Genomic DNA, 23,844 nt, shown 5'->3' with positions numbered 1-23,844 from the left:
AGGTCGTAGAACCAGTATCTCCTGCAGTGCAAGGCCCATGTGGTGGTCAGGATAAAAAACCTTGCTGAACTTTGAATGGGAATTGTATTAAGCCTGTGTATTAATTTGGGGGAGAGTTACTGTTTTGACTATGTTGAATTTTCTAATCTGTGAACACAGCGGGCCTTTTCATTTATTTAGATCTTTGATATCTTCCACCAGCATTGTGGATTTTCCCCCATATAAATTCAAAATAGGTTTTGTTAGATTTTCACCTAAGTATTTCCTTTTTTTGGAGTAGTTGTAAGTAGTACAGTGGACCCTCCGTGCCCACGGGTTTCGCATCCATGGATTCAACCAACCACAAATCAAAAACATTTGAGAATGGCCCTGGCCATGTGGCTCAGTTGGTTAGAGCCTCATCCCAATACACCAAAGTTCTGGGTTCAATCCCCAGTCTGGGCACATACAAGAATCAGCTAATGAGTGCATGGATCGGTGGAGCAAAAGTCAATGTTTCTCTCTCTCTCTCTCAAATCAATGAATGGGAAAAAATTGAAAAAAAAAAACAAAAACAAAAAACCTGTTACGTTGTTGCTGATGTGTATGAGGTAGTTAGGCCTAAGATGGTTGCTTCTGTACTGAACACGTGTAGACTCTTTTTCTTGGTATATTTCTTAAACAATATGGTATAACAGTCATTTATATGCCATTTACATTGTAAATATAATAAGTATTATAAGTAATCTAGATACAATTTAAAATTTACTGGAGGAAGTGCATAGATGATATACAAACACCATTTTATACAAGGGGCTTGAGCCCCTGAGGAGTTTTGTATCTGCTTGGGAAGGGGGTGTGTCCGGGAACCAATCCTCTTCTGATATCAAGGAACCACTATTTTTATTTTTTAGTGTGTAAGTGTTCATTGATAATATACAGAAATAGAATTAATTTTTAAAAATATTTTATTTTTTATTTTTAGAGAGAGGGGAGGGGAAGGAGAAAGAGTGGGAGAGAAATATTAATGTGTGGTTGCCTCTCATGTGTCCCCTACTGGGGACCTGGCCTGCACCCTAGGCATGTGCCCTGACTGGGAATCGAACCAGCAATCCTTTGCTTCACAAGTCCGGGCTCAATCCACTGAGCTAAACCAGCGAGGGCAGAAATAGAATTAATTTTTATGTTTCTCTTGTATCCTGTGAACTTTCTAAATTTGCTGAACTCACTAGTTTTAGTTTTCTTTTATAGATTCTGCAGGATTTTCTACATAGCCTCATCACCTCCATTCCAGTCTGTATGCTTTTACTTATTTTGTTTGCTTTATTGCAGTTGCTAGAACTCAACAGTGCTATGGTGATATAAAGTGGTGAGAGTGGAAATCCTTGCTCTATTCCTGATTTTAATGTGGAAGTTACTCAGTCTTTCACCATTAAGTAAGATGGGTATGAGCTGTAGCTTTTTGGGGGATGGTCTTTATCAAGTTCAGCTAACTCTGCTATTCCTAACTTGAAGAGAGTTTTTTAAAATCATGAATAGTGTTGACTTTTGTAAATGATTTTCATGTTTCAATTGATATGGTTGTATGATTTTTTTTCTTTGGCTTGCTGATATGGCGGATTACACTAATTGATTTTCAAATCGAGTTGAATCAGCCTTGCATACCTGTAATAAATCTCAGTTGGTTATGGTGTATAATCCTTTTTATGTATTATTGGATTTAGATTGCTAATATTTTGTTGACAATTTTTGCATCTAAGTGCATGACATAGGTAGGTCTATAGTTTTTTTGTTTTGATTTTTAAACTATACACTACTACCTTTGTCTGATTTTGGTATCAGGCTGATACTGGCTTCATAAAATAAATTGGAAAGTATTTTTTCCTCTCTATTTCATGGAAGAGATTGTGTAAAATTAGTTTTAATTTTAAAAATTCAATAGCATTCTCCAGTAAAACCATCTGAGCCTGGAGGTTTCCATTCAAGAGAATTTTGAATTCCCCACAGTTGATGAGAAAAATGTTTCATTACTTTACCAGAGGAACAGTGTCAGAAAGGACCAAGCCCCACCCTTTCATGCCACCTCACTGCAGCTGGTCCTTTTCACCCCTTGGGTGATTTCAAGGTTAGGGATGGAGATGACAAGAAGCCCCCTCCCCCCACACCCCGTTGCGGGTACCCCAGGTGTTTCCTCACAAGGCAGGCCACAGATGCTGAGGGTGGGATGGAGGTGCGTCATCAAGGTTCTACATTAAAGAATAAGCAGGGGAAGCAGGTGGGGTGTTCCTGGCAACCCCCATCCTCTTGTGGTCATGGGGCTTGATAACAACAGGTGCCAAATCTGGAGACAGACACCAAGATGAAAAGGTCCTGGGCGAGGGCTCCTACTGTGTTCTCGATGTTATCACTGTGAGTGTAACAGCAAGGGGAGGCAGGTGTTAGGCTTTAAAAAAGAACGTTTGAAATTGGGAAAGAAAGGCCATAGCAGAGAAGCCAGACTGCACTTTGAGTAACATGCAGATGAGCCCCAGGGCTGCCCAAAATTCTTATAAGGGCATGTTCAGCATCACAGGCCTATTTCATTGTGCATGCAAATGGTAGACCTGCTGTGCGCATACTTGGCCACACCACACACATTTGTGCGAGCAGATGCTTGTATCTCAGGCTGGCTCAGGTATCTGCAATGTGCCTGGGGCTGAGTCTCCAAGGTGTCTCAGTGCCTGTCTGGAGTGGACTCCCTGCACAGCAGACTAGCCTGTGCTTCCCAGCTGGAAGCTGATGCCCATTGAGCCTTGTTGGGGGATGTGAAGGCATGTGCTTTGGGTGACAGTAGCAGGAGAGGGAGGTGCTGAGGAGCTGGCAGGAGCCTGCATGGGTATAAATTCCATGAAGGGGTGGAGGGGTCAGGTTTATTCAACTTGCTTAAGGTCACATAGTAAGTGGCAGAGTCAAGGCCTGATTCTAGGTTGATCTGATATAAGAGTTATAAGCAATGTGCCTTAGTTTTGTCATGTGTACAATGGAGAAAATAATAGTCTTTACCTCCCAGTATAGTCATGAGGAGTAAATGAGGTAATCATGTAACAATCTAGCATATGGTCTAGGTAGAACATGTTAAGTGCTCAACAATATTAGCCATTATGATTATAATATTAATATGCCACTTTATCACCAAAGGCAGAATGAAACTGATAGAAAAATTTAACATTAATACAAATAAGGTGATTTTAGAGGTGTTTCTGGTTCATAGACATATGAAGTCTCATTAGAAACTAATTTAAAGATTGGCATTCCTCCAAAATGAGCCCATCTGTCAGCTTGTCCCTCTGCCTTGATCCTAGATGGAGTTGCTCTTCCGCCTGCTCCTCAGAATCTCTCTGTACAATCGATCAACATGAAGCATCTCTTGACGTGGAGCCCAGTGACCATGCCTGGAGAAATAACACACTATTCTGTTGAGTACCAGGGGTGAGTTTCTAGTTCTGTGGCGTTTTCCCCTTAGTTTTTCTCCCTCTGACAGTAGTTTATTGCTGGAGGCACAGAGCCCAAGGAGGCTTTGTGAGCCTGGGGATAGATTACCTCCAGTGACTGGCTGCCTCTGTCTGGGCTGGCATTGGGAAAGTTGAAGAAGCAAGGGAAAGTATCCTGTGTATTTGACAGTGAACTCTCTGGGAACCCAAATGTGTTTAAACACATTTTGCTGGAATTTCTTGTCAATGGTGAATCAGTTGTGCAATGCTGAAGAAAATCTGAAGAAATGAGTTCAACTCTGACTTCAGGTGGATAGGTCACTGGAGACTCAGATCCCTGGGGTGGGGGGAAACCTCAGTTTTCCTGCCTATGAGCCAAGACAAATTGTGACCCTGGGGCCAAGCAGGCTCTGCTCCTCTGCAGGTGCTCAGGCCCTCAGAGCCATTGAGGAGATACGGGGAACAAAGGTGCTCAATATATTTCATCAACAATAAATACAAGCTGAGCACCTACATGTGTAGACATTTTTCTAGCTCAGGATACAGTCACCAAGGTTCCTGGGTATAGGGACCTTACATTTAGGGAAGGAGACAGCCAGTAAAAATGTTTAAAAAAACAACAATCTAGATTTGCACTGTCTAGTGTGGTAGCCACTAGACACAGATAGCTATTTAAATTTAACAAAAATGTCTGTTTTCCAGCTGCACTAGTCGCATTGCAAACTCCCAATAGCCACATGTGACAGTGGCTACCATATTGAACAACACCAATGTAGAACATACTCATCATCACAGCAAGTTCTACTGGGCAGCCCTGCTCTAGGTAACTTCAGATAGTTATCAGTGCTGGGAGGAAGCTAAAAGGCTGATGCAATAAGACAGTTGACTCTGTGGCTTTTTTTTTATTAAGTGCTCAGGGAAGGCCTGTCTGAGGAGCCCACATCTGAAGAACAGAAGGAGCCATCCAATATGAACAGCAGAGACAGAGAATTTGAGACAGTGAACAGCTAGTTAGAGGTCCTGAGGGAAAGAGCTCAGCGAGGAGGCCAGTGTGGAGGAAAGAGCGCGCCATATGTACGGGTGGAGTGAGAGAGAGGCCAGGGAAAAGAGTTTGGATTCTATTCTCAGTGTCTAAGAAGCCATTAAGGATAGAAATGTCATGATTTGCTAGGTGATGAATGGTTTGAAGAATGGCAGGAGTGGAGGCTGGAAAATCAGTTGGGAGATTATAGCAAGGCAACGGATGATAGTAGCTGAGATTGGGGTAGTGACTGTGGAGATGGAGAGACCTGGACACATTGAGGTTTATGCTGATGTTTCCCTTCTTTGGTCATAAAAGGAGTAAGGAAGAATGAATGGTTGGTCAGGGCGGAGGGTGGAGGAACTGGAATGTGGAGCAAATGCTCATTTTGCTGACCCACAAAAAGCAGGTGAATGAAGCAGTTACTTGCAGCCCTCACTGAGCTTGCACAGAAGGGCCTGGTGTAACACTGCGCCTTCCTCTCTTTGGCCAGAGAGTATGAGAGCCTGTACATGAGCCACGTCTGGATCCCCAGCAGCAGGTGCTCGCCTACCAAAGTCCCTGAGTGTGACGTTACTGATGACATCACTGCCACTGTGCCGTACAACCTCCGTGTCAGGGCCACCCTAGGCTCACAGAACTCAGCCTGGAGCAACCTGATGCACCCCTTTAATCGAAACTCAAGTAAGATATTTCTCTCTGTGCTACCCCACTGCCACCAGACTTCCCCTTCAGGAACTGTTCTCTGAGTTTTTCAGGATTCTTTTTAGCATTAGTCTTGTAAAACTGGAGTACTATGAACACAAACAACCCTAACTGGTTCATTTAAAACAAAAATGACAACTGCTTCCCACATGTACTCTTTCTCATTTTGAAAGAGGCTTTTAAAGTCATTCTCTATTTCTGTCAGTGTCTGCAGGTGGTGGGAATGCTGACATTGTGAAGCTGCTCTGGAAGTGGGGAGATAGGGCAAATATATGACTTTTTTTACAGGAATAGTACCTGGAAAATGATTGAGAAGAAGTAAAGGAAGAATACAGATAGGTGGCCAGCTTTGGCAGAGCACAAACAATGGCCAATGTATAAAAAGGTGTGTGTATTTGGGAGTAGCAGGAGCAAGGACTGAATGGCCAGTGGGTGGGGAAACAGCTGGTCACTTTGATGTGAAGGCAATCAAACCAGTAGAGGGAAATCATGGAAAAAGAGAGTGTCTAGACCAGGTTTGTCTTATAGAGCAATCACTCCGGCTGCTATGCAAGAGGGAACTGGAGTAGGTCAAGTGTAGGTCAACAGGGAAAGAGTGAGGAAGGCATCCTGAGCCTAGTAGAGGGGGAAAGGATGGGGAAAAGAGGAAAAATTTGAGTCATGGGTTAATTAGAACAGAGCTTGAGGACCAGTCATTGGGAAAGACAACGATAGCGTTCCACCTGGGGTTGGTGAGAATGTCATCCAAGGCAGAGAACCCAGGAGGTGATATGGACTCTGACCAGTGGTGCCTGTGATGTCGTGGATGCAATGAACAAATTCACACATACTGCAGAAGTCCTATGGAGAAAAAGGGATGTCATGGCCACTCTCTAAGTGAGAGAGCACCCTGACCCTTGCCTGGACAGGTTTTTATTGCTTTTCTGGGAGCATTCCTCAAGGAAGGTCTTCATTCATCATTGTCAGGCAGTAATGATCAAACAATAGATAACATTCAAAGAAATATGAGGGCTTATTCTGAGTCAGGGTCAGTTAGCTAAAGGGCCATAAAACTTTGGGAAACAGCCCTGGCTGGTGTAGCTCAGTGGATTGAGCGCAGGCCTGTGAAGCAAAGGGTTGCTGGTTCGATTCCCAGTCAGGGCACATGCCTGGGTTGCAGGCCAGGTCCCCAGTAGGGGACACATGAGAGGCAACCACACATTGATGTTTCTCTCCTTCTCTTTCTCTCTCCTTTCCCCTTTCTCTAAAAATAAATAAATAAAATATTTTTAAAAAACTTTGGGAAACAAACTCATGTTATGCTTGGACCCTTATCGGAAAATTGAGTACATTGTTAGCAAAGCAGTCTTCATAGGATTTTATGCATTCTTTCTTAGGTCTGATCACCTAGGGGAATTTCCCATTACTGCCCAGGGCTGCACCGCCTCCAACATTGTTTCAGGCTTAAGTCAGGCAGAAGAAATAAGGCAGTCAAGAGATTAGGAGACTTCTTGCAGACATGATGAGGAATCAGGATATGTCAAAGCTGAGAGTTCATAACTCCCTTTTTCTATAGCCCCCCCCCCAAGTCCTTTCCTGAGGGTCCCTTCATGACCATCCCTGTCTTAGATTGTCCATCCCTTGAGGAATCTTACCTGTCATAAGCTAACCAATCATCTGCCTGGGCCAAGCAGGGTGAAGTAAAAGGGGGCAGAAATGGCTCCCTTACCAGGAAGATAAGCTTTGTCTCCTCAGTGGCTTATGGTCCCAAGGTCTCTTTACTCAGCCTTAGCCCTGGGGTTACAGCTTCTGAAACTAGGCAGGGTAGTCCCCAAGGAGGCTTCAACTAGTCTTGAGAAATAGGAGACACTTCTGGCTTTGGGCTCTTTGACATAGAGATTCCTACAAGACATCATGCCAAGATGTCTGATTGGCACCTGGGAATCAGGCTCTGGGACTCAGGTCAAGGCCAGACACACAGAACAAAGTTAATAGCTAAAGGCTTTGGGGCAGATGCAGTTGTCCAGGAACAAGATGTAAGAACAGAGATAACTCAGAACACAATTCTGGGAAACTTCAGGGTTTAAAAAGCAGGTAGAGGGAAGGGTACCAGTGAGTGGGTGGATAGGAGAATAGAAGAGCTGCTGACAGGCCTAAAGCAGGCCCCCGAATGTGTCCTTGAGAACATGGCTTCATGGGTCAGTGGGGATGGTTGTTAGGCTGCTGAGTGGAGGATTGAGTGCAGGTGGGAAGGAGCAATGCAGATCCTCCTCTGAGACAGATGTGGGTGATACTGTGACCAGTCTGAAGCTGCAAGAGGTGCAAGGGAAAGGCCTTGGTGACCTCTTTTCTTCTTGGTGTGACAGACGATCATCAGCTGTGAGGACAAAGGAAGGTTAGGAGCAGCACGGACAGTAATGGGATGAGTCAGATGTTACTGGGCAGTGTATAAAATTGGATAGATATCAGGGGGTTTTAGAAGGTGATGGTGGTGGCAGTGGAGAGTCCAAGCTGGAAGTGGCTGAGGAAGGTGAAGACAGATTTGAAGGGGAAGTTGGCCCTCTAGAGTTAGATGGATGTGGTTCAAATCCAGCTCAGCCATTGATAACTGGGCCCCTCCCTGCCTCCTTTCTGTAAGAAGGGCAACAGTTTGCCTCAAAGTTTACTTGTTTCATCTATACAAGATGAAATGTGTAAATGCTCAATGCAGTGCTATTCCGTTACAGTACTCAGCTATTGTTAAGTATTATTATTATTATCGCCCTAGGTATGCCTAAGTAGAGAGCTAGAGCAGAGGAAGGAAGAGGTGAGGCAGGAATGAGACCATTGGAATATGATACCAATAGGAATTTTGATGTAGAATGTGAGATTTTTCTGCCCAGACACTGGGAGGATCTAGTAGAAGCAGTGGGATTCCAGATCTGGGCACTGGTGGAGGCTGAGGGGCACCAGAACAGGGTACAACTCTGCCCACAGTGCCCAGGTATCATCCACCAGCCCCTCCCTCAGGCTGCTGGTAGCACTGGGCTCCAGCCAAGACCATTGCTGGGGGCTTGGCAGCTGTTGTTGGAAAGGAAGGCAGAGGTCAGAGGGAGATAAGGAAGTGCCTACAAAATTGTGTGGGTGGGGGTTTGTGCAGTAACAACTTGTGCTTGAGAAGGCCATTATAAACAGGAAAAAGTTTTGCCGCAGGAGGAGCTGAAGAACAGGAGTCTCTGTACCTGCCCCAGAAGGTGGAAGATGTAGTCCTGTGTGACTGCTGTGCAGGTGGAGTTAGCTACAGAGCTGGGATGGAATCGTGACGCTTAAGGGCATTAAGTCTCTTCCTTTTTTTCAGAGCAGCTTTTTATTTTTTTTCCAGAGAAGCTTTAAAACAAGACTTTTCATATGTTTAGGGAGAAGTCACACTGGCCTTTTTCAGAGGCAAAGGAAGAGACTTAATGCCCTAAACATATGAAAAGTCTTCTCCCTAAACATATGAAAAGTCTTGTTTTAAAGCTTCTCTGGAAAAAAATAAAAAGCTGCTCTGAAAAAGATCTATTCTTACAGGGAAGCCTTTTTTGAGAGCAGAGGTTCTTAACCTTGATTGCACATGGAGTCACAGGAATGAGCACCACTCATCCCTTGGGACCACTTATATCAGGGGCACATCCCGGAGCCTGATTTAAATAATTTATGTGCATCCTATTCACTGGGAGTTTAAAATTCTCCCCAGGTTATTCTCATGAATATCCAGATCCAAGATCCATGAGTACATAGGCTAAACATCCCACAGAACAGAGTCTAGAAGCTTGGGAAAGATATGGGCTCAAATTCTGGCCACTAACTGTGTGACTTTGGGAGAGTCACTTAACCTCTCTGAGGCTCAATTACATCGTCTGTACAACAGATGCATTGTTTACTTTCTTAAACTTGCTGGGTGGATAAAATGAATATGTACAGTGCATAGGGCAGGGGTTCCTGCTCCAACACTGCCAAAATATTCTCTGAACTAAATTGACTTCAGGTCATTTTTTCTAATTCTATTCTCAATAAAGATGGAAATCGGAAGATACGATTCTAATCATGTTTGACCTAGAACTGGAGGAGTCAAATATCTGTCCTCCTTCTGGAGGTGTTTCAGAGGTAGTACTGTTGGTGCTCTGTGCTCATTTGAAGCCTCTGGACTAGGTATGTTTTTACATAGTTGGTCCCTGACTTCCCAAGTCCTCCTGTCCCCTGTCCAGGCAGCTTTTCAAATGCCAGGAAATGTTTTGCTCTCTGAAAACTCCCTGCAGGAAATGACTTTCCTTTGAGTGTCCACTGACCTCAATGTAGGGGGATCTGGCCCAGAACATGCTCCACGCTACTTCTCCAGTCACCGCCAACAATCAGGGGCCCCTTCTGGTCCTGCAGTGCCTGGATCTGAGAGGAAAGGATGGATCCATCATCACTAGCCAGGGAGTAGAGACTGCCTGCCTGTGCCCTTCTGTTCTTGGTTTGCCAAGGGGTAGAGTCCACGGAGACTGCTGGACAATCTGTTTAGGATCTAGAAATGTGAAGGATAGTGTTCGTGCTTGTGCTGTAATTTCTAGAGTTGGTTATTGGAATTTGTCAAACCTTCTGGTTTTCCGATATCCCCCATTAAGGATCCTTGGGCTGAGAATAGAATGGTCCATTCACAGGCTGCCGATATGCTGATGTTTGTTTGGTTTGCAGGCCCGCACTCAGTCCATGAGCTATACCAGCCAGGGCTGATTTGCTGATGTTTGAAAGTCATCAGCAGCCAGTTCATGTCACCAATCCATGTGAATTGTACTAATATTTGTCTTTTGAAAAACTTTCTCATTATTTAAAGAGCATTCACTGAGCACCTGCCGGGTACAGGAGAGCATTGGTGGACATGCTGCTACGTGCTGTAGAGCTACTACATCCAGCCCTCTCCCTTCCCAGGAGCCTGGCATTTTTCCACCAATGACTTGGGCAGAGTTTCCCAGAACAGAAATCAGTCCTGTGTGGGGCTGGCTTTGATTCATCTCTTGTCTTGCCAACAGCTTTTCTAACCCCACCTGGAATGGAGGTCACCAAGGATGGCTTCTACCTGGTTATTAAGCTGGAAGACCTGGGGCCCCAGTTTGAGTTCCTAGTGGCCTACTGGAAGAGGGAGCCTGGTGCTAAGGTAAGACTTCGGGCCTTGGCCTTTGAGTCAGACTTTGGGGAAGGAGCCACAGGCCTGTGAGAGGTGGTTGAAAGAAGCCAGCCCCTGCAGTGCTCATTGTGTGGGGTGGCCTGAGGATGACCAGGCCTAAGTGAAGTCTGGGGAAGAAGAGATGGGAGTAGGCTGACAATCTCAGTAGCCTCTTCTTCAAATAACTTCCTTGGTTCCAACCCAGGCCTTGGCTGGGTGCCTTCTCAGGCCAGATTTACTGAAGTATGGGGATTGCCTTCTTGCTGTAAACTTGAACATACTGGGATCCATACTACTTTTTCGATGCATTTCTTTTCCCATATCAGCTTGCCTTCTCAGCTCTCTGCCTGACATGTTTAGGTGCAGCAGACCAGGGTGTTCCAGATCAACTGGATGATTTCAACAGCATATGTGGCTGGCACAAGCCTCTTTAGGGTGTGCATCTGGGCAGGGTGCAGGAGTCAGGGCAGAGAGCCAAGAACTGGCTTCTGGATTACCCTAATTATGAGCCAGTGGGTCACACAGAATGCCTAGACGGGGTGCTGCCCCTCCCTGTGGGACCGCTGCTACATGCTGGGGTGGGTGGGAGGTCAGCTCTTTCAGAGGAGACGGTCAAACAGGAGCAGCTGCACCAGCAGAAGAGGTGGAGCTTGAGTAGGAACTACAGAACAGTCAGAGCTGTGGAAGCTCTGTGTGTCAATACGGTGACAAGGCCCACTCCGGTCAGCACAAACAAAAGCAGACTTTGTCATAGGGATTAATATGGTGCAATAAGGAGCTCTCACAGAATCTATGAGAGAGATGGCCCAGAGCCAGGCTGCAGCATGGCTTCCTTCCCCAAGAACCCTTGCCTGTGGAGTCCTTGCTTCTCTCCGGTGGGTCCTCTCTATTGCACTCTTTTTGTGGCCTTCTCCTCAGCTTACTCCCAGGCCCTGACTCCTGCACATTCCTCCTTACTCATTCCTGTGGTTGCGCCTGACCAGCCCCTCAAGTCCTCTCAGTCATGACTCCCCCTCACTGTGTCCTCTTCCCTTTGTCCCTGTTTATAGCTCCAGATATTGCCAAGACCAAATCCCAAGAGAGGAAATCTGATTGGTCCTGTTTATCTTATTAGGCTAAGCTTAGGGGTTACAGGTTGCTGGCTGGTCTCTGATGGACCCTTCTGAGACCAGGGGTACCCCTGTCCTCACAGCATTATCTTGGGGAGCAGGGCACATGTCCCAGCACCCATTCAACAGGGCCAGTAGGTTGAGTAGCTTCCCCTGGAAGGTGGTATGGGTAGGTGGAATGGTCATTAACAATGGTTTCCGGTATTTACTCCTCCTGGGTCAGGGACCAGTGGTAGGACACGGCGTTGCCAGCTAGGCAGATGGAGTGGTGTGGGGGACAGATCAGGACCTGGGCAGGAAGGAGCATGTGGCTCCCTCAGATTCTCTGGAATGGAGCCCTCTCTCCACCCTTGGTAACTGGGAGAGGAACATGCACACTGAGTCATCTGGGCTTTGCACAAACAAGCCTCCACAGGTTCAGACATGGAGCACAGGCCTCAGGGGGTGGGTAGAGTGGAAGGATGTACAGATGGATTAACAGGTGGATAGATGGATGTGTGAGGAGGCACTGCCCACTGGTTCCATTGCTCCTGTGCACTCATCCCCCACCCCCCGCCAACTCAGTCATATTTCCAACCTTCAGTTCCCTGCTCACGTTATCTCATCAGAGAGGTCTTCCCCAGCCATTCTGTTTAGTGCATCCTCATTACTCTGCCTTCTTGCTCTGCTTCATTTTTCTTACCCCCACCTGATATTATATACTGTCTGTCTTCTCCCATATAAGTTCCATGAGAGCAGTGCCTACAACGGTGCTTGACACATAGTAGGTGCATAATAAACACATATGAATGAATGAATGCATGAGAAGGAATATTTTGTATGCAGCCTGGAAAGGAAATATCTGCAGCTTTTCTTCCCTGGCTCATCTCTCCCTTTCCTGTCTCGTTTCCCTCAGTGTGTAACTGTTTTCTGCTCTCCTAAAGGAACATGTCAAAACAGTGAGGAGCAGGGGCGTTCCAGTTCACCTGGAAACCATGGAGCCCGGGGCTGTGTACTGTGTGAAGGCCCAGACATTTGTGAAGGCCATCGGGAGGCACAGTGCCTTCAGCCAGGCAGAATGCATCAAGGTGCAAGGTAAGGACGACCTATCTTTTCTCTGGAGCCCTGCACAGAGGACAGTACCTCCTGAAGGATGCTCAGCTGTCTGCTGCTGGGTTTCTTTGGTTCTCAGTCTCCCCTAGTCTCACTGACCTGCTTCCTGGGTCTGGATGGATTCCTGTGGTGACAGTGTGCTTCCCTCCAGGATTATAGGGGAGAGTCCACCCTGGGGCTGGGTGGGGTCACTTGAGCAGCTGTCTGGAACACTTTCCCCTGAAAGGTCCCTGAAGGCCAGATATTGCAAGGTTGGCTTAGCAGGTGAGTCGTGGGGAGTTGCAGGGAAAGCAGCCAGGAGCTTGAGAGTCAGACCCTGTGAGGAGGCAGCCCATCGTATATCACAGCTGCTTTCAGCTAGGAGAGAACTATGAGAAATCTATAGATTCTTGTTTGACTTAATTTTTTTCCCTTGAAATTTTTTAAGGTCTAAAACTCCACAATGTTTAAAAACCCTTGCTAAAAATACAAAACAAAACCCCACATCTCCTGATTCTGCCACTCAAACACCACTAGGGACATTTTTGTATATACTTTCTAGCCTTTAACAAAATAATTATTATTTTGAATATTTAGTACATTAATAAGTTTCAAAACATATAAGCTACACATGGAAGCTCTCTGTTCTTTCTTTTTCAGCACAAATGGCAGCAGACTCTGCACTAGTCTGAATCTTATCTTTTCCACTTTATGTATCTCATAGATTTTCCCATATCTATACAGAACTTCCTCATCTTTCTTTATGTCTACATAGTATTCCCCTTTGTGTATATATGACTGATTTAACTAGCTTCCTATTGATGGACATTTAGTGCTCCCCCCCATATTTTGCTACTGCAGGCAATGCTTTAATTAGTTACTGTGCACATAGACCGTTTTGCTATTATACTTGAAGGATATATTCCTGGAGGTGGAGTTGCTTTGTCAGAAGCAAGCACATCTGAAGTCTGACTGCTGCCCCCAACTGCTCTCCAAAGGGGTGTCATCCTGCCATCATTGCCCACGTGTAGACACACGTGGCAGGTGGATTGCACATATGCTTTGTGCCTGCTTTTCCACAGATATCCATCACATTTCCCACGCAGATTTTCTGATGGCCACTTTGTAACTACCGTTTGAGACTGGATAAGTCGAGCTTGTTCAAAAATTCAAACACAGAAGGATATAAAGTAAGAGGTACACATTTTCCACTGAGGAGGTTTATTTTGGCAAGTTTGGCATTTAACCTGCTGGTTACTATGTGATACCAATACTCAGAGGCACAAATGGGCCTGCACTTTGCCTACTGTTCCGTTTGTTCATTGTCTTCACTCAGTGGTATATTGTAAACATCTTCCATGTCAGCACACACGGACCTACCTCATCTGGAGAGAAGATGCACAATGAGCCAATGCATGTATGTGCCGAAATATATGTAATTAATGGGCATATTTTGTGCTTTCCAGTCTTTGTTACTGTAAACCATGCTGTAGTGAACAGGCTTGTATATATCCTAGTGCCCATTTTAATAGCTGAATTATTAACCTGTGCTGATGTCCCATAATAAATTAAGTCATCTTCTATTTGGGGGTATTTAGGTCATCTTCATGCTTCAGGTCATTTCCATGTGCTTTTGAAGATGATGGTCATTGATTGATTGACCGATTCATTGAATGAATATTTATGGAGCATTGACTATGGGCCACATGCTGGTTGAGTCCCTGGGATACAGCAGGGATGTCCCTGTTCTCGGGGAGCTTACCTTCTAGTTGAAGAGACAGGCTACAGACAAGTAAACGAATGAGGCAGCTTCCCTTGTTGGTACGTGCTGTGGTGAAAATACGCAGCACGGCAGGAGGCGGGGGAGGTGCCGGTGTGTGCCTTTGGGCAGAGACGAGACTGGTTATGAGGCTGAGGGGAGCAGGTGCAGCTGAGCTGCTTTACGCAACCGTTGTTTCCTTCCTTGGAATTACTTATTTTTTTTGGAATCTACTCACCAAAGTAGATGAAAGGGTGTGAACATTTATTTGTGTATCTCTTGATGTGTACTGCCAAAAGGTTTCCCCAAAGCACTGAAGCACAGTGCAGTGCCCCCAGGCCCATGTGTGAGGCCACCTTTTTGCAGCCTCACTGGCTGTGCCGCCTGTCACACTGCGGGGGAGCCATGCAGTCTACAGGGCCTAACGAAGTTGCGTGAGGTTACAAGATGGAAAAATAACCCACCCCCTTCTGCATCTCCAGATGCTCCCACATGGTATTTTCTGATCCATTTACTGAGTAAAATGACCGTAGGCTTGGGCACCAGCCCAATGTGTGTGACTCGGAATAAGTTACTTAACTATAGTAGGGGCTTGATAAATGATAGTTATTATGTGACTGTTTTCTGGACTTAGTATTTTCTTCCATAAGATGAAACTGGGCCAGAAGCAAATTGTGAAACACACTTTGTTTCAGTTACCGCCCAGTTCCAGTCCTTGCTATTCTTTTTTGGCAGCCCCCCCCCCCCCCCCCCGCCATCCTGCTGGGGGCCTGGCACTCTGCCCTCCTTCTGGCAGCGGCCCCAGGCTCAAAATGGCTGGGGGCTTAACAGTTGATGCTCCTCCCCTTTCCCCAAAAAAGAGATTTTAATCTTCCCTGGGGCTTTCTGGAAACCAAGCCTTAATTTGGATTCTAGAAAGATGGTTTTAATGGTGGTAATTTTAGTCACTAGGGCATACATCAGATCTCAGGATGTTGGTATCTGCTATCTTGCCCACGCACAGAACCAACTCCAGGAAAGTGAGGATGGCCCCGGATTGGAGATTTCATCTTCACTGTGTCTCCTAAGCCTGTTCTTATCTTTTCATTTGCAGAAGAGACCCCCCCCCTGGTGCTGGCCCTGACTGCGTTTGCTGGCTTCGTGCTGATCCTTGTGGTCGTGCTGCTGTCCGTCTGGAAGATGGGCCAGCTGCTCCGGTACTCCTGCTGCCCGGCGGTGGTGCTGCCCGACACCTTGGTAAGAGTGTCCCGTTTTCCTTTCAGCGTGATGCTGACCAGATGTAGTTTGGGCTCTGGTTGGGCCTGGGCACAGTTTCCTGGTTCACAAGGAGGGCAGAAGGACATGTACAGGACTTCGCTTCTAATTAGAGGGGCTGGGAGAGGCCTCCCTTCTCCAGGGAGTGGGGACCTTCCTCGGCCAGACCGCTGCTGCTTGCCCCCAGGACCTGGCAGGGCCAAGAGAGTGGGTGTGTCGCTCAGCCTTGGTGCTTGGCAGTTCAGAGTCACACCCAGTCTCACCCTTCCAGACCGGCCTGCTGAGTGTTCTTGGCCCCTTCCCATGATTATAACAGCAGCTGCATCCAGTAACTTGTTCTGACACAACTTACTCAGTTCTCCTGCCAAGAACCTCATTGGCTCTCAGGGTGAAGTACATGGGTATGAATATGGGAACATAGACTGTGCTTTGCCTTTGGCTGGGGGCTGGGAACAATCTGGACCTGCCTAGTAACTGCCAAAAGTTAGAGTCCCCATCTGTTTTCTCAGTCCCTTGCAAGTGTGGGATTCTTACCATACTCCTGAGGACACTGGTCCACAGGTCTGAAGCTCTCCGGTGGGGGCAGGTCCTGTGTGCCCATGCCAGGGTCAGGGAGAAGCACAAGCAGGCCTCCAGCGCAGTCCCCGCATTCCATCTGGCTGCCTCCCATGCCCCTCCCCCCAGACCTCAACACGCAAAGCAGCACAAAAACAAAACAAAACGACAAACAAAGACGAACTTCAGAGATTTCTCTCAGCTGTCTCCTGTGAGGAGGGAGTTAGCAGTCGGCTTCCCAGAAGCAAGGAGAGCTGGAACTGCCTGCAAGCATTCCTGCAGTCCTACATCGGCCTGGAATCACTGTGGAAGGTGTCACTCTTGTGACAACTGCATGGCCCTGATAGCAAGGGCCATACTCTTCCTACACCGGAGGAAGGATTCTCCCTAATCCAGTCTTCAGGACACCGCTTTACCTTGCCACCCTAAGCCTGTTCTTTTCTCTCCAGTACTTCCAGGTAGTCACGACCTTAGGTGAGACTAGTGCAGGGACTAGCACCAGGCACTATTCTAGGGCTTTGCATACACAGCATCGACTCCTTTCATTTCCCCCTTTTCATAATGCTTACCAACGTGCTGTTCATCAGTCCCCCGCTCCACCAGTGCACTCCGAATGGTTTACTAAATGGTTCACGGCTAAACACGAAGGCCATGTGGTGTATGAGACACAGGAGACAGGGCAGGCCTCATTCCCTTCCGCAGTGACTCCAGGGGCTCAAAGATACTGAAGCAGAAAAAGATGTGTATTCTGCAGTCGTTGGGGTCGTGTTTTATAAATGTCCATTGGGTCAAATGTTGGATAATACTGTTCATATGTTTTGTATAGTTCTATTAGTTATTGAGAGAGACGGCAAGATTTTCAGTGTGAGTGTGGGTGTGTCTGTTTCTCCTTTTATGTCAGTTTTTCCTTCATGTATTTTGAAGCTCTGTTCTAGGAGTATACATATTTGTAATTGATACATCTTCCTGAGTAATTGGGCCTCTTTAAACTTATCTGTGTCCTCATATTTAAAGTGTGTCTCTTATAGCAGCATATAGTTAGCCTTTTAAAAAGATGAATTCATTCCAACGATCTCTGTCATTTAATTGGAATGTTTAGTCCATTAACACTTAACTTTGGTCCTGTCATTTTCTAACTTTTGTGTTTCACCCAATATTTGTTTTCTGATTCTTCAAGCCAGTAAAACTGTCATTATTCATGGTACCAAGAGAGACCCGCCCTCAGACAAGGAACTGCAAACACTGGGAAACTCACCTAGTGACATTCCCTCTTTCCAAGTGTCAACTTTTGGTTGCTTGCTTCTGGAGAGAGAGGCAGGGAGAGAGAAAGATAGGGATAGAGATAGTGAGAGAAACGGCCTTTTTGTACGCATCTCAACGGGGATAGAGCCCGCAACCAAGGTATGTGCCTTAATTGGGAATTAAACCTGCGACCTTTTGGTCTACGGGATAATGCTCCAGCCAACTGGGCCATACTGGCCAGTGCTGTTTCTCCCTCGGTTTTTTAAGTGGAAATTTTTTCTGAGTATATGCACTTCCCACGGTGCTGTGTGAGTAGATAGATCTCTAGTGTCCATTAAATCCCAATAGATTCTGGAGTGGTCTATCACCACCGCCTTCTCTCCCTCCCTCAGACTTGACTTTAGTATAGTGTAGCTGCACTTCACATCTGCATAGTTATAAGTAATCTTCTGAACTATTAAAAAGCAACTTCCAACCATCTTTGCAAAATCCACACATCTTTCCAATTAAAGCATAGAAAATGACCAAGTGGAAATCCTCGACAACTCTTTTAAAAGCCCTATTGAGTTTGTAAGTGTTTAATTTATCTGTTTGAATTAAATATATCATGTCTACATCTATAATTTTATAGTTGATGATGGTTGTCCTCTAAAATATACCATTAAGAATGTCTTTGCATTTAGCAAGAGCATAAAATGAAGTAAAAATAACCTATTCAATAAGTGGTATTGGAAGAACTGGACTGGTACATGTAAAAAAAATGAAGCTAGACCACCAACTTACACCTTACACTAGAATAAACTCAAAATGTATAAAAGACTTAACACATAAGCCATGACACCATGAAAGTCCTAGAGGAAAACATAGGCAGTAAAACTTCAGAAATTTTCACCAGTATATCCTTTAGGGCAAGGGAAATAAAGAAAAGACTAGCCCTGGCTAGTGTGGCTCAGTGGATTCAGTGTCAGCCTGAAGACAAAAGGGTCGCCAGTTTGATTCCCAGTCAGGGTACACGCCTGGGTTGTGGGACAGGTCCCCAGTAGGGGGTGCTCAAGAGGAAACCACACCTTGATATTTCTTTCCCTCTCTTCCCTTCCTTCCCCTCTGTCCAAAAATAAATAAATTCTAAAAATATACTAAATAAATGAGACTACATCAAATTAAAAAGCTTCTGTACCACTAAAGAAAACATCATCAAAATGAAAAGGGAATGGATCTTATGGGAAAATATATTTGCCAATCATACCTTGGACAGGGTTTGATCTTCAAAATATCGGGTCTGGCAGAAGTAATGCCTGCTTGAGTATGGTTGGTAGGGTAATATAATGGCTGTAATAATTTATAGTTATAGTTCAAATTTAGGTAATTTGAATATTTTACCTAAAATGCTATATGTTGTGCTTGAGTGTGATATCGTTATGTTACAGAATTACATGCTTATGATTTTGTAATAAAATATTTTATAATAAAAAAGGGGCATTGTTTGCGATGGACCCTGTATATAAAGAACTCATAAGACTCAACACCAGGAAGACAAATAACCCAATGAAAAAATGGGCAAAAGACCTGAACAGAATCTTCTTCAAGCAAGACATACAGAGGGCCCACAGACAGGTTAAAAAGATGCTCAAGTCATCACTAGTCATAAGAGAGATGTAAATTAAAACAACAATGAGATACCACCTCACACTGGTCACAATGGCCATCATTAACAAATCAATAAAAACAAGTGCTGGCAAGAATAAGGAGAAAAGGGAACCCTAGTGCACTGTTGGTGGGAATGCAGACTGGTGCAGCTACTGTGGAAAACAATATGGAACTAAAAATGGAACTGCTTTTTGACCCAGCAATTCCACTGCTGGGATTATACCCTGAGAACCCTGAAACACCAATGCGAAAAAACCTATGCACCCCAATGTTCACAGCAGCATTATTTACAATAGCCAAGTGCTGGAAACAGCCTAAGTGCCCATCAGTAAGTAAATAGATTAAAAAAACATGGTACATTTACACAATGTAATACTATGCAGCAGAAAGAGAGAAGGAGCTCCTACCCTTCATGACAGCATGGATGGAACTGGAGAGTATTGTGCTAAGTGAAGTAAACCAGGCAGTGAAGGACAAATACCATGATTTCACTTAAATGAGGAACCTAACGAATAAAACAAATGAACAAAATACAACTAGAGGAATGGAAACAAGCAACAGACTGACATCGACCAGAGGGGAGGGGGGAAGAGCACAACGAGGGAAAGAAGAAGAAGGGGCTAATCAAACAGGTGTAAATGACCCAAGGACAATGATAACAAAGTGGGGACTGACTGGGAGTGCAGGGTGGGGGTTGGGCAATGGGAGGGCAGTGGGGGAACATTGGGACAACTGTAATAGAGCAGCAATACAAAAATGTCTTTGCATTCAAGTTGATATCACCAAATAACATTCTAAAGCAGAAATACATATGCAAGGAAAATTATATGAACACTTCTCAGTATATATTCCTTATTTTAAAATATAATTTCTTTTCCTTGTCTTTCATCCATAATTGCTTCATGGGTGTGGAGGCCTTGGGCTAAAGGGTCGTCCTTTCCTTTCCATGACTCGCTTTACTCTGTCTCTTCCTGCTGTCCTCTTCCCCTGCAATGTGAGTAGCCGGCATGAGATGGCTCCAAGTCAGTCATTCTTCAATGGACCATCCCAAGCATGACTGTGTGTGCTTTGTAGAAAATGGCGTTTCTCAGATCAGATGCCTCCGGGGCCCATGTAGGTTGAAAGAAAAAGTGAAAGGAAGGGAGGGAGGGAAGGAGGAAGGGAGGGAAAGGAAAGAGTGTGCAGTGCAATTAATGTGTGATTCAGTAGGGCTGGATGGTGGGGACCATGGCAAATATATTCCAGCTAAAGAAGGCAGCTGCTTCTCAGTTGCCAAGAGGGAATGTATGTGAGCCAGCGATACAAGATATTTAAATATTCAATGATAAACAAACAAACAAGCAAAATCCAGACTTTCATGAGAAATCTCCTGATTTTTAAATATTGAAAGCTAATTCAAACTAAAAAAATATTTATGAGCTGAACCTTACTTGAAAGTTTACTCTAACCTGTGGGACAATAGTTTTGCACCTTCTGAAATTCTGAGGTTATACAATTTTACTTTAAGGTTCTAGAACTATACTCTCCAATATAGTAGCCACTTGCTGAATGTGCCTGTTAAGCACTTGCAATGTGGCTCGTCCCCACTAATATGTGCTATAAACGTAAAATGCACAATGGATTTTGGAGAGCCAGTTCAAAAGAAAAATATGTAATATTTCATTAAAATTTTTTGTGTTAATTACATGTTGAAATAATATTTATTTTAAATAAAATACATTATTCAATTTAATTTTACCTGTTTCTTTTTACTTTTTAAAATGTGCTACGAGAGAATTTTAAATTGTGTTATATTTCTATTGGACAAAGCTGCTCCAGAATTTAAAACATGATCAAGTCTAACCACTGTCAAGTTAGGTAGCCAGTGTCCTGAGAGTCTACTGGACCAGCAGCAGTGAATGGGTGGTGGGTCCCACAGAGACACCATACTCAGTGAGCCCTGCTTGTACATTGTCCTCTCCTGTGACCTGCCAAGGACACTAAGAGAGCGGTCCCCGGAAGCTGCCCCTTTACAAACTATGATCAAAGGTAACTGACTTTATGAAGCTGATGTCTCTTGGGGACTGAGGTGGAGGAAATCATTGTGCCTATTTATCTGTGTTCATGTGCCACTCTGGGATGACAAAGGGGAGGGCCAGGGAGATAACTGCAGAAGAACCTAGTGAATTTGGTGGATATGAGCAGGCAAGCAACGGTTGCGGGGAGGGTCCCTCTGAAAAGTTGGCACCTGCATGTCTACAGCCAGTTATCACTATGTAATGGGACCCCTGGGAGACGATGGCAGGAACAGGAAGTATGAGTCAGGAAGGGACTTGTGTTTCAGGGGCACCATCTCTGGACTGGGTGCCCTGCTAGGTGTGATATGTAGAGCATCTCAGACAGGTTGTTATTTTCAGAGCTCTGCTAGAAAAACATTTGTTTTTTTGACCAGAATTACATCTGGGCATTTGTGCGGCAGAATCCCAGACAGAGAGTGATAAAGCAGAGCCCCAACGGACTTGCTGCTCAGTGAACTGGGAGACGTCTCAGTAAACGTAGGAAGCCCCTGGTCTAGGAGTTAGGATTGTTTTGGAGCTTTTGTGTTGCTTGAAAGTTGATTAATCACATAATTGGGATTTCTGCAATAGCCTCTGCAATAGCTACTACTTTGGTACTACTATTCATCTAATAAATATTCATGGAAATTATTTTTCAGAAAATCACCTCTTCGCCCCAGAAGTTAATCAGCTGCAGAAGGGAGGAGGTGGAAGCCTGCGCCACGAGCGCGCTGCCCCCCTGAGGAACTCTTCAGGACCTGGATCCAGTGGGCCCGGTGAAGCTGAGCAGCCCGGTCTGTGCGACACAGGCGCTGTGATGGGGAAAGGCCGTGCTTCTGTTTTTCTTCAAGGACAGAAGAAGTCAGAAGAGCCTTCTCCGTCCATTTCTAGAAGCAACTGTCAGAGGCAGAGCGGTCTGGCAGACAAAGCCCCGAGTGGGGGCCGGATACGCGCCCGTAGAACTGGAACTATTTGCCATCCACTAGCTGAATAACCCGAGGGAAAGGGACTTCGTCTCTCTGGCTCTCAGTTTTCTCATCTATAAAATGGGTGGATTAACTGTTACACCATATATGTATGTATCTCCAGCACTGGCAAAGCTGTAGGGAACTTGGTGGCACTGTACCATGCGATTGGTTCAGCTTTTCTGAAGAGCAGTATGTAAAAGTATAACAGGAATGATCAGAGACTCTGTACACAGCTGGCTTGGAGATCCCTCTTTCCTGGAGGAAGCCTTGAAAAGGAAAGGAAGGATGGGTGCGGTGGTGTTGATTTCACTTTAGGCCAAATGCCTGTGCAGAGGTGAAGGGCTCAGTCTGCTCCACAGTGACTGAGAGGGAGGCCACAGCCCCACTGAAACTGGGATGTGCAAGAAAGCTGTGGGGACACAAAACACTATAAAGGGTAAATAGTGTGTGACATTGAAGACAGCAGCTACAGTGACTGTGGATGATGAGATAGCCACGCAGAGGGATGTCATAAGTGTGATATTTGCTGTGTTCCTTTTAGAATTAAAAATAAAAAAGGGGTCACCCTGGATAATCTTTGGGGATCATTTCTTCCAAAATAAGTGGTGTTTAGGGTTCTAGTTACATCAAAAACCTTGAGTCCACAGAGGGCCCTGAAGACAACCTTTGGTCAGAAGGTGTGGGGCAACTCTAGGTCAGGGATGGGCATGGGAAGAATAAGGGGCAGCCTCTGACCACATGAGAACGCTGACCGAGGCAGCTGGCCAAAGCCTCGCCTGGTCAGGGTACTCCTGGGTCTTCCTGGAGGTCTTGCTTCACAGGAAATCCCTTTGGGGACCTCTTTTCCTTAAAATAGGTCACTCATGGTGTCCCTAGCCCCATTGCCTACCTCTGGAAGCCTCCTCCAGCTCCTATCCTCCACTAGAAGAGGAAAAGAGGGTCAGAGGAGGAACAGAGAGAGGAAATTTTTTGAGGGATGAAGGCATAGGTGGGCAGAACCTGTGCCTCCCTTAGCTCCCACCCCTCCCAGCTCTGGAGCCTCGGAGCTGGTTTGTCTCCATGCCACCTTCCTGGTCCCCTTACAGCCAGCTCTGCGGTGGAGACTAGCTAACCGCCTCAGTCAGGTGTTTCCTCTTACAAGACAGAGGCCTACAACCCTCTCTCCACCTGGTGGGGTTTCAACTAGTCAAAGGATGGGCTCTCTCTAGGAAGATGAGATCACCGAAGATCTTTTCCTTCTGTACCATTTTATATGCTTCTGTATTTGACTCTTACATGAAGAGTATTTGTTAATTTTATATTTGGCTTAAACTGTAGACATACTTTCAGTTTGCAAAAATAAAGACTGTATCACTACACGTAGCATCCCTTTCCTTCTACCCCCTTCCCAGCCCCTCCACCTGGCCACTGCCCTTCTGTCACCTAAGCCCAGAACCCAGAAATGACCCATGACTTCCCTCTGCTTGAGTCTCTTTCACAGTTAGTGCCCATTCCTTCTTGCTGACATACAGAGGTATACAGAAAGTGCTCTTGGTTATTCTGTTGTTTTCACATGTCCCCAACATGCGTTCACTAAGGCCCAAATATACACCAGACATTACAAGAGTCCCCACAGGAGAAGGGTGCCTCCTCTGTAGCTGGTGACGTCCTCTTCTCTCCTGGAGCTATGTTCTGACACTCCAGGCCTTCTTTCCTCCCCTCTGGGACACTTTAACAGTAAAAAGGGGCAGCGCAATTAATAACTACAACAGGACAACAATGAAGACTATCTATGTCCTGCACTCCTTGCTATTGCTCAACCCAGTAGAGGATGCCTGACCCAAGGATCAAGCCAAGCTTTCTCAGTCTTGCTTTCAGGGAACAACTGCCAGGGTCCAATGAA

General features: G+C 45.5%; 1 protein-coding gene across 1 annotated transcript in view; it reads left to right on the top strand.

The window, feature by feature from the left end:
- Positions 1-23,300, top strand: part of IL20RB (interleukin 20 receptor subunit beta) — a 31,603-nt gene extending 8,303 nt beyond the window's left edge. The window contains exons 2-7 of the mRNA XM_037139280.2: positions 3,321-3,447; positions 4,964-5,154; positions 10,188-10,312; positions 12,354-12,504; positions 15,354-15,496; positions 21,654-23,300. Of these exons, the coding sequence (XP_036995175.2) occupies positions 3,321-3,447; positions 4,964-5,154; positions 10,188-10,312; positions 12,354-12,504; positions 15,354-15,496; positions 21,654-21,737 (821 nt within the window). The 3' untranslated portion in view covers positions 21,738-23,300. The remainder of the gene's footprint in view (positions 1-3,320; positions 3,448-4,963; positions 5,155-10,187; positions 10,313-12,353; positions 12,505-15,353; positions 15,497-21,653) is intronic.
- The last annotated feature ends 544 nt before the right edge of the window (positions 23,301-23,844 follow it).

The sequence above is a fragment of the Artibeus jamaicensis genome, unplaced genomic scaffold (genome assembly GCF_021234435.1).
Source record: "Artibeus jamaicensis isolate MK-2021 breed Jamaican fruit bat unplaced genomic scaffold, CSHL_Jam_final contig_519, whole genome shotgun sequence".
In the NCBI taxonomy this organism is placed as follows: domain Eukaryota; kingdom Metazoa; phylum Chordata; class Mammalia; order Chiroptera; family Phyllostomidae; genus Artibeus; species Artibeus jamaicensis.
This window is presented reverse-complemented; position numbering and strand designations above follow the sequence as displayed.